Below are 16,880 nucleotides of genomic sequence, written 5' to 3'. Positions count from 1 at the left end.
AAACTGCAAAAAGTCATTTCTCTTGATGAAAGCCAAATGTCTACTTTCAAGGTCATCTCATAGTCTTTATTTCACTGCCTTTTTTTCTCAAGCCTTTGCAAAAAAAGCAAGACAGAAACTAGTAAAGCAGAACCATAAATCCTGTTGCTATTCAAGAAGTTAGAATTTCAATTAAAGATGAAGTAGGAAAATTTTTTTGTTGTTGTTAAAGGACTAAGCAGGAAGGAAATCTAGAGATCATCATGCAGTCTTCCTTTCTTTTCCAGATGAATTTCCTGAAGGAATGCCCCCCAAACCAGTTATATATAGTGGGACAAATCTCATTAGGGAAACCCTCAAACAATAAAGAACTAGTCTGCATTCTTCAAAAACACCGTATCATGAAAGATTAAAAAACATCTGAGGAACTGTTCCAGATTAAAGGAGACTCAAAAACCTTGACAACTAAATACAATGTATGAATAACACTCAGCTGGATCCTGTCCTGGAGAGGCAAAACTGCTCTAAGGGACATTATTGGGGAAACTGTAAACAGGGGAAAAAAACTGTAGACTAGCTAAACATGACTTATCTATTTAATAGTTTTACTACGGCTACATAAGAGAATGTCCTGTTCTTTAGAACTGCATACTGAATTACAAAATGGGTAGAAGAGAACCATGGTAAATGCAACCTAGTGTGTTTTTTCAAAACACACATTCAGACATTTAAAACACAAAATAAAGAATTGATCCTACTGAAAGAATAAATTTGGACTAGTTGGGAAGAAGAGACAAAATTTCATGATATCAGAGGCAGAATTTTACCTGCTGAGAAGATACACATTAATCAAAGAAAAAATATGGCTTAGGAAGAAACCACAAATGTAGACGCTGCTTTTTCCATCAGGATGCACTCAGCACCAAGCCTGAAAAGTGTATTGATACTTTCTAGTGAGACTAAAAGCTCTGATAGCTAACATTTTTTTACACCACATTTTAAGGGAAAGAGAGTAATGATTCCACTTCTACAAAACAAATCATACACTTTAAGTGGCTTTCTTAAGTGCAGAGACACTTTTAGTGAGGAATCACTTAGATCCAAATTCCTTTTAACAAAATGAGTTTGGGTACCTAGAAAGCTGGGGTAGGTTTTTTTCTTCCCAAAGGTCCCCACACAGGTACCTACAGGCACATATAGGTACAAAGTTCCTATAACAGGTCTAAGGCTGATTTTTTTTTAAAAATCACAATGGCCCCATTGTGCAAAAACACCTTAAAACACTTAAAATAAATTTTCCAGGCCTTATAGTTGGGGCATTCCAACCAGTGTTGCAGGGTGTGTAGAGAGATTTATCTCCTCAGCTTTAGGGCAGTTGGACACAAGTGGCAGCCTGGCCTAAGAGGGCAGGGCCAGTCACCTCCAAGCCCCAAACAGCTTCCACAGTTCATCCCACATGCGGTACAACTAACTACAGGCATGTCCGACACAGTTCATGATATGAAAAGAGTCAGGAAACCTTGCAGTAATAAATTCACTCAGACAGACTAATACCCAACCTTTCTTCTACTCTCTGGAGAAACACTGAAAATAATTTCATTACACATCATTGTCACCCAAATCTAGGTTTGGAAATGCTACCTGGATGTTAATGACTCATCTTCCTATGTTTTCTTCTTTTTCTTTTTTTAATTCTCACCTGAGGATATCTTTTCATTCCTTTTAGAGAGAGAGAAGGGGAGAGAAGAAGGGAGAGAGAGAAAACAAGGATGCCAGAGAGAAGCATCCATCAGTTGCCTCCCAGAAGCGCCCAGACTGGAGATCACATGCAACCAGACTGGAGATGCTCAGCCAGACCCAGGAATGCACGCACCCAAGCCGCGATCAAACCTTCAACTGTTCAGTTATGAGACAACACTCCAACCAACTGGGCCATACTGGCCAGGGCTGTATCTTCCTATTTTTAAAATATTGCTTCTCCATTAATTTTTTCATAAACAGGAACTCTGATATAGTCAGTTCCCACTCCCTGGAAACTGCAGCGTAATCTAACCACCACAACATCCCCTCAGCTATGGTTACACGGATGAGGTAATATCAAGGATGATGTCTGTCACTAGGCAAAATCATCAAATTAACAAGAACAAGAAAGGGAACTCAAAGACTATTTCAAAAGGAGTGAAAAGAGCTGAAAACTAAGAACAAAGCTACAAAAGGCAAATATTGCTTGTAACTGATGTTTTTAATTTACATCTTACAAAAACATGAACTTGTCAGAGTAATTTTTCCAGAATGAAATCTTAAGGTGCTTTCCTAATTGAAATCCTTAAACAGTTCCTTAAGCTCTACAGGATAAATTCCAAACTTCCTGGGTTCCTGGAATGTATATGGCCTGGCCTTCCCCTTCTCTGCACTTCAGACTGTTCACTCCTTAGAAACACCTATGTGTACTCAAGTCTTCATGCCTCTCTTACACTCCTCCACCTACTTGGAATGCTTCATCCTATGTCACACTTCTCTTCTCTCTCACACATTGATGTCTGTTTGTCTCTCTGTGTATCTCTCCTCACACCTCCCCAAGGGGCATTTCACCTAAAAATAACACATGGAATAGCTACTACACACGAAAGACATTACTTAGGAACACCCAAATCTATGCACTATTTATTGAGCACCATTAAGTGCCAGGAATAGTGTTTAGTACTAGGAATAAAAGTCTGTGCCCTCAAGAAACTTAAAGATTAGATTAGAATGAATAGGCAGGTGGTTTTAACACAGTATGATAGGTACCAGAATGAAGCAAGCAGAGCGCTATGGAGAGGAAGTGCAATAGGATTCACCTAACCAGTGAAGTGGTACAAGGATGATAAAGAGGAATTCTAGGAACTAGGGAATTAAGCAGAAACTTATTTTTTTTTTATCTTAAATGTGAAGTAAGGACTTCGGGCTTTATTGCAATGCCAGTGGTTAAACTCCCAGTGGCATCAATCATTCTTTGTGGGACCCCTGTCTTCGCAACAAACATAAAGAAATTCCAGATAAAATATAAAAACAAATCACCAAAATAGCATACCTATGCCCTGAAACATGTTAAACATCTCTATGGATCAAAAATCTGAACAGGAACACAAAGTGTGAGCCAAGCTGAAGCCTGGAGGTCTGCTAGGCTCTGGGCCCCAAAGCAGGAAAAGGCAGCAGGAAGTTGATCCTATAGGGTAACTGTAAATATGAGGGTTCCATGTGAAACAGGGTTAGTAGCCAGACTCCTTGGTTAAAATCAGAGACAAGGATGGCACTCCTCTCTGATTAGGAAACTAGACTGAAAAAGAGTTCTGCTAAGTGCACTGAGGCTGCAGCTTAGGAAGCTGCTGACCTAATGCCAGTTGACTCAGTGACTGAGTCTGTGAAACCCCCAACTTCACCATGGGGCTGCAGCTGTCATCCACTAACACAAGACCTGATTCTGATCCGGGAACTCCAAAGCCAGACAAGAAGTAACTGTAAATCTGCTAAACCAGCAAGGAAAATCACAAAAAGAGATAGACAAAGACAGAGAAACAAGAGAAAGGAAAAAAATTCCCATCAGAATGTGCCTGCAAAATTACAGAACACAAAGAAAACACCAACAATATCAACAATATACAACAATATTATTTAATTGTTAATAACAATAATTGTTGATAACAAATATTGTTGATAACAAACATTCTGATGGGAATTTTTTTCCTTTCCCTTGTTTAATTGTACTATAAATGCACCAGAGATAAATTTTTAAAATAATCCAGTGATCTAAAAAAGATTTTTAGAAAGCATGTAAAAGACTCACAATGAAATAAAGAAATAACAAAAGAACCAGAAATTTTTAAGTAAAAACAAGCAGAGATGAGAAAAGAACTGGTGGATATAAAAAAGAACCAACTCAAAACCTTGCAAAGAAAATACAGCCACTGCAATTTACAAATAAAAAATTGTAATGGTTCAGAAGCTATCGTCCCCCTGCCTTGGTCGCAGGGCTCTGAGTTCTCAATGGCAGCTGTGCACAAGACAAGAACTCAGACACTCGGACTCAAAAAGGAAAGAGGCAAGTTACCTGTCCTCAAAGAACTCACCATCTACAATAGTGATGTTAACAGAGTAAAACAAAATTTAGTTAAATTTCAAAAACGTAAACATTTTTAAGTTAAAAGTCTTGACATTTCTCTTGGTTTTTACAAACTCATATTACCACCTTTACTATAGTTGTCACTTTACACTAGATCAGTGATTTTCAACCTTTTTCATCTCATGACACATATAAACTACTAAAATTCTGTGGCAAAACAAAAAACAGATTTTTGCCAATCTGACAAAAAGATAGGTATAATTTTGATTCATTCACAGCAGATGACTATTATTGCACTGGTTGTTGTCATTTCTTTACTTAACAATCTAAGGAAAAAGAGGTCAGTGCCCCTAAAAGTCAGGCACTGAATGTTTTAAAAATTCTTGTAGCACGCCAGTAAGCTGCAGCATGAGATAAACATTCTCACAAAACTGCATATGAATGGTCCTGAAATAACTAAAGCTGCTTCTTTCTTAATCTGTATTTTAACTCATCTAGCAACTATCCCTGTTTATTCAAAGTACAGCACGGAAAATGTGCACCACTGAAAAGCCTGCAGACGACTTACTTCCTACAGTATTATTCTTTGTAGAAAGCACTCAGACTTAATAACAACATAATTTTCATTTATCAATTGCCTAATTATTTAAATTATTGATAAGAAAAGGTACCCTGGTCATAATCAAGGTAAATACAGGGTGGGGCAAAAGTAGGTTTACAGTTGTGAGTATGCAAAACAGTTTATTATTGTATTATTATTTATTAATTATTGTATTATTTTCCATATAAACAACAGTAAACTTACTTTTGCCCCACCCTGTATAATCAGTATGAATATGTGAAAATCTTTTAACCCCCTTATATTATTACAATAAGGAAATGCTCATTCCATCCCAAAATCTCCGTAATCACAAAAGCTGTACTTTCTAAAAGTACATATAAGCTATAATAGAGTTACAACAGGGTAAAATCTTAACTCTTCCCTCACTCTGTAAAAGCAAACAGATAACAAAAAATCCAGTTCTGTTCACAAGCAGAAGTGGACAGAAATGTTAGAAAATATTACATATACAGCTGAGAAGATAAAATCTGTACAAATTTGGTAAGTCTATAAAATAAACTTGGTTCCTGCCCTGGCTGGTGTAGCTCAGTGGATTGAGCACAGGCCTGCGAACCACACAATCACAGTTCAATCAGGGCACATGCCTGGGTTGCAGGCCAGTTCCCAGCAGGGGACTCATGAGAGGCAACCATACATTAATGTTTCTCTCCTTCTCTCCTTCCCTTCCTCTCTAAAGATAAATAAATAAAATCTTAAAAAATAAATAAATAAACTTGGTTCCTTCCTCCATCAAAGGCATTGATAAAGAAAACTTTATCTTTTACAAAAAAATTTTTTTGGCTTAAAGATAATATTAACCCATGTTACTCAATGATCAAATTCCACATAATAAAACATCTGCTGATTAAAGTCAACTGTAATTTTCCCTCCTCATATTTCTAATGAGTCATTTTCAAATAGCTAGTCAATAGAAAATTTTAGGTAATAGAACTATAAATCAGCCAAGAAGCTAATGACACCAATTTCCTTATCACATCTAACTTCTTAGAATAAATCAACTATCAAAAAGTATCTACTTGTTTAAATACACAGATTACCCAATCTATTAGATGAAGTGACATAATTCTAACTGGTCCAGTAATTTTTTTTCCTTTTTTTAAATATAACACCACAAATGCTCCTGAGACTGCTAAAATGAAAAAAAGAAGAAAAGGACACTTACTCATGACTGGAAATGTCTCTGTATGTAGTCCCATTCAGATATTAAACCAAAATCTGCTGCCCAAAGTTTCTTGGAGGAATACATGTCCTAATCAAAAAACAAAGAGAAAGAAATCATATTTTGTAAACGTATTTAAAATGAAGTTTTCTAAAAGGAGATGAAAATAATTTAATTTCAAATTTTTCTTTCTAAAAGAACCCCTTGGTGACATCTAAATGTAAAAAATTAGCAATCAATCTTTAGAACATCATGATCCCACTCATATTTCCCTTTTCTGTTAAGAAGTTACCTCAAAAGTAAATAAAATATATCAAGTAATTACCACACAGAAAGTTATCAAGGTATCCTTTGTCTTAACATTAAGTATAATATTAACCCATGGTACTAAAAATGTATTCCCTCCAACATTACCAAATAAATAAGTCACAGAAAAAAAGCATAGGGTAAATATAGCATATCATACTGCTAAATCTATATTAACTACATATAAATGATTTATATACACCATCAAATAAAGATCACCAAAGTTATTGCTATAGATTTTCTCTAAAAGTATTTTCCTCACTATAAAAGTAATATGGTTTCATCTATTTAAAAAAATTGGAAACAACAGCAAAGTACAAAAAATTCTATCACGATATAATGCTATTACATCTACCTAATGATTCAGGGCATATTTATTTTCAAAGCATTTTTACTGTATTTATTAAATATAATGTGTAAACACTACATACAAAATTTTGTATTTGGTTCTTTTCACTTGAACATAACATAAAACATCACTCAGTACTAGTGTAAATATAAACTTAATCCTTTGCTAAAATTTAAATCTCCTTTTTTGATTAATGTATTTTTATATGAGGTACACATCAATACTGATGCTATTTTTAAATATATCAGCCCATGCATAAATGTTTATATGTGAAATTGCACATATAAGATCACATTAGATACAAAATTAACACTTATAATACCTAACATGTAGTTTCCTTCATAAACTAATAAATTACTTCTTATAATCACAAGAAATGATGGTTACTTCATTTTCTAAATCAATTAAGAAAATAGAAAAATACTAATGACCTCTGCCTCTGAAACATTAAAGATAACATTTTTGAAGAAATAATGCTTGATCCACCTATATTCTCTACTTATATATGTAAAATACATGAGAAGTATAAATTTACAAACTCACAATTTTGTATGCACAGTATGGCTCACATACTGCAATTAGCACTGGCATTTAATCACAGAGATGCCACATAATCCCCTGATCCCCATCCCACAACCTTTCTTCTTTATCTATGCAGTAGATACTACTGTGATTTACATTTCCAAATAATTCAATGAGCCCCCCAAAAATGAGAAGTTATATGAAAAATATAAAATATATTATCTACATGTTAGTTTTAGAATACATGATGAAAGATTCTCAATGTATCAGTACACTCTCTAGACAGTGTCTCACTGAGTCTATTACATTTGTTTGCCCTCCCAGGAACTATGAAGGTGAACATGCTAGCTCTGGAGCATGCTGAATGATGACATGAAAAGGCAAAACCCATGTGACAAATACAAAAAAGTAAACGAAATGTTTACAGATGACACAGGAGTTCATTTACTTACACTCGAACAGTCTAGTCTAATCTCTTTGCCCAGAGACTTTTCATGTATAGATCAGAATTTTTTTATCCTAAACTTAAAAATTCAAAATGGCAATATCAAAGCACTTTGGGTTTTATTATATTTTATTATTATTCTATTACACTGGTCTCAATATATCCCCCTTTGCTCCCCTCCACCCAGCACCCTCCACTCCCTCAGGAAATCCCCTCACCATTGTTCATGTTCATGAGTCACATGTACAAGTTCTTTGGCAACTCCATATTCTACACGGTACTTTACATCCCTGTAGCTGTTCTGTAACTACCTCTTTGTACTTCTTAATTCCCTCACCTCTTCACCCATTCCCCAGCACCCCCTTCCCATTAGGCAACCATCAAAATGCTTTCAGTATCCATGATTCTGTCTCTGTTCTTTTCTGCTTAATTTGTTTTACAGATTCAATTGTTGCTAGATATGTATTTATGGCATCCTATTGTTCATAGTTTTGATATTCTTTTTCTTAAACAAGTCCTTTTAACATTTCATATAATAATGGTTTTGATGATGAACTTCTTTAGTGTTTTATCATCTGGGAAGCTCTTTATCTGCCCTTTGATTCTAAATGATATCTTTGCTGGGTAGAGCGATCATGGCTGTAAGTACCTGTTTTCCATTACTTTGAATATTTATTACCATTTCTTTCTAACCAGCAAAGTTTCTTTTAAGAAATCAGTTTAAAGTACTGTGAAAGACTTTAGGTAACTAACTGCTTTTCTCTTGCTGGTTTTAAGATTCTCTCTTCAACCTTTGACATCTTAATTATGATGTGTCTTAGAGCGGGCCTCTTTGTATTCATCTGGTCTGGGACACTCTGCATCCTGGGCTTCCATAACTGTTTCCTTCACCAAATTAGGGAAGTTTTCTTTCATTTTTTTCCAAACAGATTTCCCATTTCTTCCTCTTTCTCTTCTCCTTTTGGCACCCCTATGATGCAAATGGTGGGATGCTGGAAGTTATTCCAAAGGCTGCATTCCACTGCTCTTGTGTTCTGGATTCTTCTTCTCGTTATTCTGATTGGTTGTTTTTTGCTTCCTTATGTTCCAAATCATTGATTTGATTCTCAGCTTCATCCATTCTACCATTGATTCCCTGTAAATTGTTCTTTATTTCAATTAATGAATCCTTCATTTCTGACTGGATCTTTTTTATGCTGCTGAAGCCTTCACTAATTTCCATGGGCATCCTTATAACCAGTGTTTTGAATTCTGCCTCTGACAGATTTCTTATTTCCATTGTGGTTAGTTCCTTTTCTGGAGTTTTGGGCCATGTTTCCTATTCTTTCATTTGGGCCATGTTTCTTTGTCTCCTCATTTTGGCAGTCTCCCTGTGTTTGTTTCTACGTATTAGGTAGAGCTGCTATGACTTCCTAACTTGGTAGTGTGGCCTAATGTAGTAGGTGTCCTGCAGAGTACAGTGGCACAGCCTCTCCCATTACCCAAGCTAGGTACTCAAGGAATGCCCTTTGTGTGGGCTGAGTCCACTTTCTTCTTGGTAGTTGAGACTTGAATGCTGCTGGGAGAGATCTACTCAGGCCAGTCATCTCCAAGTACTGTTTGTGACCAATGACCACCAACCTCCTCCCACTGTGGAGGATCAGCTGTGCAGGGGCAGGGCGGTGGTGCTCCACTGTGGTCTACAGCTGTCCACTGGGTGTGCTGTCTCTGGGGTTTCCCAGATGGTGCAGGCCAACGTCAGTTCTCACCTGTGTTCTGCCTTGGGCCACCCTTCCTGAGTTACAAAGCAATCTGAGATCCCTGCTACTTGTGCTGGGCTTGGAGATTTCCAGGCAAAGCCAAGCTGTGAATGTAGACTGGCTGCTGCTAGTGCCAGGCCTGGGGCCACTTAGCAATAGGTATAGAGGATGGAGACTCACCAACTGTTGCTTGATAGGCTTTAGGAAGTTGTAAAGCATGAACCAACACCAGCCACTCATATAGAAAAGTCAATGGTTAACAGTTTGGGTGGGCCTGTAAGTTGGGTAGGACAGAGTCTCAGGGGAATCCAGGGCAGGGCAAATGGTGTTAGCCAGATTGATGGAATCTCAGACATGGCACCCCCTTGACAGTTCTGTCACTCTGTTGGGGGAGGGCTCAGCAAAGGCAAAATGGCCTCTGCCAACCTATCTGTATGAGAGAAAGCTGTCCCCCAGCTTCAGCCTTGATGCCGGACACTTCAGTTCCTCCCTGTATTCCACAGGTGCTTTTTAAGCTGCTACCCTGGTGCTGGAGCTCAGGGGGAGTGAGTATGAGTATGTCTGTATATTGGTTCTTTAAGGGGACTCCAGCAGTTTCTTCCACCGACTCAATGCCCGCTGGTTTTCACAGCCAGAAGTCACGGGGACTTATCTTCCTGGCAATGGAACCCTGGGCTAGGTGGCCTGATGTGGGGCTAGGACTCCATGTTTCTGAGATATCCCTTCCATATTTTTATCCATCACACATGGATATGAGACCAGCCCATTCCACATCTCTGCCCTCCTACCAGTCTGGATGAATGTGGTTTAATTCCATAGTCGTCAGACTCCCATTCAACTCAATTTCTAATAGTTCTGAGTGACGGTTGTTCTATATTTTAGTTGTAATTTTGATGTGGTTGTGCAAGGAGGTGAGCCATGTTTGCCTATGCCACCATCTTGACTGAAGTCACTCAAAGCACTTTGTACTAAATAGTGTGCCCCTCCTGCCAATACTCATAAGTTGCTAAATAAATGCTTATTCATGGATTGAAGTTACTAAGATATCAAGAGTTTTTCCAGCACTAAAAATAATAACTCAAGCCCTGACTGGTGTGGCTCAGTGAGTTACGTGTCATCCTGCAAACCAAAAGGTCACCGGTTCAATTCCCAATCAGGACACATTCCTGAGTTGTTGGCCAAGTTCCCGGGTGGAGGCATGCAAGAAGCAAATAATTGATGTTTTCTCTCTCTCCTTCTTCCTCCCTTCCCCACTCTCTAAAAATAAATAAATACATCTTTTTTAAATGTCCTCAGGTAACAATAAAATTTCAAATAAAAACATTGAAAAAGTATTTTTAAAAAAATAGTAAAGTCAAGCTCTTTCCACCATCTTTCCTTTGTACCATAATGATGCACGTGAGTACTCTCAAGAGTATCAACAATGCAAACAAAGGAAAACACCAGGTTCTTATTAGGCCATGCTCCAAAGTCATCACCCAGTTTCTAATTGTGATGAAGAAGCATGGTTAAGTTACACTGGCAAATTTGATATCATTGATGACCACAAGAACTGGGAAAATTTTGAACCACACAGGTAGGCTGAACAAGTATGAAGTTTTCAGCCCCAGATTTGATGTGCAACTCAAAGATCTAGGAAAATGGCAGAGCAATCTGCTTCCACCCTGTCGGTTTGGTTTCACTGCACTAACAACCTCAGTGGGCATCATGGACCAGGAAGAAGCAAGATGAAATACACAGGAAGGAAAATCCTGGGGTTCATTTTGTAGGGATTTGATGCATATGTGCAAATAAAATGCTCAATGGGAAAAGTTAGTAAGCCAAAAACATTGGATTTATAATCTTACCATCTGGGATGATAAATGTACTTTACAAACATGACAATGCATGAGTTGGAATTAATGTAAAATGTCATGGAGTAATTCTTAGAAGTGTTTTTAACTTTTTATAACTAAGGTCACTTGTTCAAGAATTTGTATGCTAACCACAGCTTTGAAATACAGATTCCCCCATCTATTTTCAAAGTATGTAGTCTACCAATTCTTTTAAACAACTAAGCAGTTCAGTGGCACTAATTTTCACATTCTCTTTCTCTGCCCCAAATGGTATCCCCTCCCACTGGACAAACAAGGAAAAAAGTGAAATCTTACTTGCTATTCTTCATACCATCCAAGAAAGAAAAAGTAATTTACCTTATCCACAAATTCATATAAAAAGCATTTTGGGGTATTACTGCAAAATCTGGCTTTTAAACTCATTTTCCAGGAACTTGAGCTATTGCTGTTTATTCTCATTCTCATATTCTTATTCTCTTATATCTCTAATATAGGTTTTTTTCAAGTAACTCCTCCAACTTTTGTGACAAAACTTGATATGCATGAATGGTAAGGCCACAACAAGCCTAAGGAAAACCCAAACTGACAGGGAACTCCAGGGTTTACATAAAAGGAAAACGAGTGCTACCCTAACCTTTTCATTGTTGCAGCACTAAATATGGCTTAAAAATCATTTCAGCCACTTTTAACAAGTTAAGGCCTCTGGAAGTACCTAAAAAATTTCAGATTTTTTAATTTATTAATTTTAAACAAAGACAAGAAGGAAGGGAAGAAGGGAGAGAGAAAGAGAGACAGGGAGACAGGGAGAGAGAGAGAGAAACATCATTTTGCTCACACATCATTGCTCCACTTATTTATGCATTCACTGGTTGATTCCTGTATGTGCCCTGACTGGGATTGAACCCACAACCCTGGAGTATTGGGGCAATGCTCCAACCAACTGAGCTACCCAGCCAGGGAAGAATTTCTGGTTTTTATAACACCTAATAATCTATTCAACAGGCCCAATTTTAATTGTTTTAAAACTTAAATGTAATGCCCTGATGGGTGCGGCTCAATTGGTTGGAACTTCGTCTATTAGATCAAAAGGTTCAATACTCAGGGCACATATTTAGGTTTCGGGTTTGATCCTTGGTCAGGGTACGTAAAGAGAAAGTGATCAATCAATGTTTCTCTCTTACACTTTCTCACTCTCTCTCCCTCTCCCTCCCTCTAAAGCAATGAAAATATGTCCTCAGGTAAGGTTAAAAAAATAAATAAAATAGAATAAAATAAAATAAAATAAAATGTAAGTTTAACAGAATTATAAACCAAAACACATGGTATCACATTCTGTTGTTTCTAACATTCTTTTAGGAGGCCAAATTAACATTAACTTATTTAATTGAGTGACCATTTCTCCTCTGGAAGAAAATACATGAAGAACCCAAATCTCCACTAACTGATGTGGTCCCCATTTTTTTTACTCATGTTGTAATTTTTTAAAAATCACAAATTATAATTTTAAAAATCAAATTTAATCTTGAACCTAAGTGAAATAAGCCAGTTAAATACTGTATGATTCCACATATGCTATACTTACAGAAGTCAAATTCTACATAGCAGAATGGTAGTTGCCAGGGGCTTGGGGAAGGGGAATGGGGAGTTAATGTTTAATCGGTGCAGAGTTTCAGTTTGGGAAGATGAGAAAATTTCTATAGATAGATGGTTATGGTTGCAAATCAATGTGAATATACTTAATGTTACACCTAAATATGGTTAAAATGGGCCCTGGCTGGTGTGGCTCAGTGGACTGAGTGCCGGCCTATGAACCAAAGGGCTGCTGGTTCAATTCCCAGTCATTTTCCTAGTCCATTTCCTGGTCAGGGAACATGCCCGGCTTGTGAGCAGGGTCCCTGGTAAGGGGTGCTGGAGAGGCAACTACACATTGAGGTTTCTCTCCCTTTCTTTCTCCCTCCCTTCCCCTCTCTAAAAAGAAATAAATAAAATCATTCAAAAAATAGTTAAAATGGTAAATCTTATATATATTCTACCACAATAAAAAATACAAATAAAAAAAAGAATCAAGACTTCTGGCCAAAATGGAGGCGTAGGTAAACACACTGTGCCTCTTCACACAACCAAAATAAGAACAACAACAATTTAGAAACAAAAAACAACCAGTACTGACAGAAAACTGAACTATGTGGAAGTCCAACAACCAAGGAGTTAAAGCAGACATATTCATCCAGACAGGTAGGAGGGGGGCAGTGGGGCAACTGGGTGGAGAGAGCTTGCGGCAAAGTGGTGGCCTGTGGACCCAAGGTGCGAAAGGCAGCAGCTGGCAGACCTAGCAAGGCAGCGGATTATGGAGGGGCACAGCGCACAAGGTGGCCTGCGGACTGGGCAGTCCCACATTCACATGCAGATAAATCAGGCGAAACTGAAGATCGAGACAGACTGCACAACCCAGGGTCCCAGCGAAGGGAAATAAAGCCTCAGAACACTGATTGAAAACACCTGTGGGGGTTGAGGTTGCTGTGCCAGAAGAAACAAATAGCCTCACAGGAAAGTTCGTTGAAGAGACCCACTGGGTCCTAGAACATACAAACCTACCCACACAGGAATCAGCACAAGAAGGGCCCAATTTGCTTGTGGGAAGCAGGGGAAGTGACTGAAAGGCGGCAGAGGGCAGAGCGAGCACCACAGTTCTCTCTTGGACCCCTCCCCAACATACAGCATCACAACCCAGCGACTGGGGTGCCCCACCCAGATGAACGCCTAAGGCTCCACCCCTCACTACATAAGAGGCATGACAAAACAAAAAAAAATGGCCCAAATGAACAAATCAATCAAGGCTCCAGAACAAATACAACTAAGCAATGAACAGATAGCCAACCTATCAGACGCACAGTTCAAAACACTGATAATCAGGATGCTCACAGAATTGGTTGAATTTGGTCACAAATTAGATGAAAAGATGAAGGCTACACTAAGTGAAATAAAGGAAAATGTACAGGGAACCAATAGTGATGCAAATTGGAACTCAAATCAATGGAGTGGACCAGAAAGAAGAAACATCCAATCAGAAAAAAATGAAGAAATAAGAATTCAAAGAAAATGAGGAGAGGCTTAGGAACCTCCAGGACATCTTTAAATGTTCCAACATCCAAGTTATAGGGGTACCAGAGGGGAAGAGGAACAGCCACAAGTAGAAAACTTATTTGAACAAATAATAAAGGAGAACTTCCCTAAGTCCAGGAAGCTCAGACAGTCCCAAAGAAGTTGGACCCAAAGAAGCACACATCAAGGCACATCATAATTACATTATCCAAGATTAAAGATAAGGAGAGAATCTTAAAAGCAGCAAGAGAAAAGCACAGAGTTACCTACAAAGGAATTCCTATGAGACTGTCACCTGATTTCTCAAAAGAGACCTTGCAGGCAAGAAGGGGCTAGAAAGAAGTATTCCAAGACATGAAAGGCAAAGATCTACATCCAAAATTACTCTATCCAGCAAAGCTTCCATTTAGAATGGAAGGCCAGATAAAGTACTTCCCAGATAAGGTCAAGTTAAAGGAGTTCATGATCACCAAGTCCTTATCATATGAAATGTTAAAGGTACTTATCTAAGAAAAAGAAGATAAAAAACATGTACAGTAAAATGACAGCAAACTCACAATTATTAACAATCACACCTAAAACAAAAACAAAAACAAAAACAAATTAAGCAAACAACTACAACAGGAATAGAACCACAGCAATGGAGATCACATGGAAGGTTAGCAACAGGGCAATCAGAGCACGACCAGAGAGGGGGAAAAAGGTACAGAAAACAAGTAGCATATATGGTAGGTAGAAAACACACAGGGGGAGGCAGGCCCTGGCTGGTGTAGCTCAGTGGATTGAGTGCGGGCCTGTGAACCACATGATCAAGGTTTGATTCCCAGTTGGGGCACATGCCTGGGTTGCAGGCCAGTTCCCAGCAGGGGATACACCAGAGGCAACCATACATCGATATTTCTCTCCCTCTCTCCTTCCCTTCCCCTCTAAAGATAAATAAAATAAAAAAATACACAAATACACAGGGGGAGAATAAGAATAGTATGGGAAATGAAGAAGCTAAAGAACTTACAAGTATGACATGGACATGAACTAAAGAGGAGAAACGCGGGTGGGAGGGGGATACAGGGTAGAAGGGAGTGAAAGGGGGGAAATGGGACAACTGTAATAACATAATCAATAAAATACATTTTTTAAAAAAATCAAATTTACCTATGGTTCCAAAAAAGTGAATCCTAAAGTAACAGAAATTGATTACAAAGAATATCTATGTTTCAATTAGTATTTTTATGTTTAAAGATCCTTAAACTCTTTGTATAATGAGACAAAATAATTATTTTTCATAATTTTTAACATTATAATCAGTTAACACTTCTAACACTCTGCCATGAACTTTTCAATTTATTTTTCAAATATATTTTATTGATTATGCTATTATACTTCTCCAATTTTTTCTGTCCTTTATTTCCCTCTACACTGTAATCCCCACTCCACCTTAGTTCCCCCAGCATTTCCCCCACCTTAGTTCATGTCCATGGGTCATATATATAATTTCTTTGGCTTCTCCATTTCCTATACCATTCTTAACCTCCCCCTGTCTATTTTGTACCTACCATTTATCCTTCTTTTTCCCTGTATCTTTTCCCCCATTCTCCCCTCTCCACCTCCTCACTGATAAGCCTCCTCCATGTGATCTCCATTTCTGAGTCTGTTCCTGTTTTAGTTATTTGCTTAGTTCATTGTTGTTTCTGTTTCTGCTTTTTAGGTTCAGTTGTTGATACTTGTTTGTTGTCATTTTACTGTTCATATTTTTTTCTTCTTTTTTTAGGTAAGTCCCTTTAATATCTCATATGAGGGCTTGGAGATGATGAACTCCTTTAACTTGACCTTATCTGGGAAGCACTTTATCTGCCCTTCCATTCTAAATGAAAGCTTTGCCAGACAGAGTAATCTTTGATGTAGGTCCTTGCCTTTCATGACTTTGAATACTTCTTACCAGCCCCTTCTTGCCTGCAAGGTTTCTTTTGAGAAATCAACTGATCATCTTATGGGAACTCCTTAGGAGGTAACTCTTATTTTCTCTCACTGATTTTAAGATTCTCTCCTTCTCTTTAATTTTGGCTAATGTGATTATGATGTGCCTTGGTGTGTACTTCCAATGGGTCCAACTCCTTTGAGACTCTCTGAGCTCCCTGGACTTTCTGAGAGTCTATTTCCTGTGCCAGATTGGGGAAGTTCTTCTTTAAGTGTTCAATGTCTTGCTCTTCCTATTCTCCTTCTGACACCCCTAAAATTGGGATGTTGGAACCTTTAAAGTTGTCCTCGGGGTTCCTAAGCCTCTCCTCATTTTTTTCAATTCCTTTCTCTTCATTCTGTTCTGGTTGAATGTTTATTTCTTCCTTCTTCTCCAAACTGTTAATCTGAGTCCCAATTTCTTTCCCGTCACTATTGGTTCCCTATACATTTTCCTTTATTTCACTTTGCATAGCCTTCACTTTTTCCTCTATTTTGTGACCATACGCAAGTATTTCTATGCGCATCTTCATTACCAGTATTTTGAACTGTGCATCTAATAGGCTGGCTATCTCTTTGTCGCTTATTTGTATTTTTTCTGGAGCTTTGATCTGTTCTTTCATTTGGGCCATTTTTTTTTTGTCTTGGCATGCCTGTTACATAGTGAGGAGGGGGAGCCTTAGGTATTCACCAGGGTGTGGCAACCCACATTCCTGGGGTGTGGCACTGTATGTGGGGGGAGGCAGTCTGAGAGGGAACAAGGGCAC

At 38.1% G+C, this 16,880-nt stretch overlaps 1 protein-coding gene across 2 annotated transcripts in view; it reads right to left on the bottom strand.

Annotated features, from left to right (window-relative positions):
• The window catches only part of USP6NL (USP6 N-terminal like), a 186,669-nt gene that overhangs the window by 148,233 nt on the left and 21,556 nt on the right, over positions 1 to 16,880 (bottom strand). For both annotated transcript variants that reach the window (XM_037065944.1, XM_037065945.1), the window contains exon 2: positions 5,866 to 5,952. In XM_037065944.1, the coding sequence (XP_036921839.1) occupies positions 5,866 to 5,899 (34 nt within the window). In that variant the 5' untranslated portion in view covers positions 5,900 to 5,952. The remainder of the gene's footprint in view (positions 1 to 5,865; positions 5,953 to 16,880) is intronic.

Source organism: Sturnira hondurensis, unplaced genomic scaffold (genome assembly GCF_014824575.4).
Source record: "Sturnira hondurensis isolate 20B ecotype Veracruz unplaced genomic scaffold, ASM1482457v3 Scaffold0016284, whole genome shotgun sequence".
In the NCBI taxonomy this organism is placed as follows: domain Eukaryota; kingdom Metazoa; phylum Chordata; class Mammalia; order Chiroptera; family Phyllostomidae; genus Sturnira; species Sturnira hondurensis.
The sequence above is the reverse complement of the archived record's forward strand: the minus strand, read 5'-3'. Positions and strand labels throughout refer to the sequence as shown.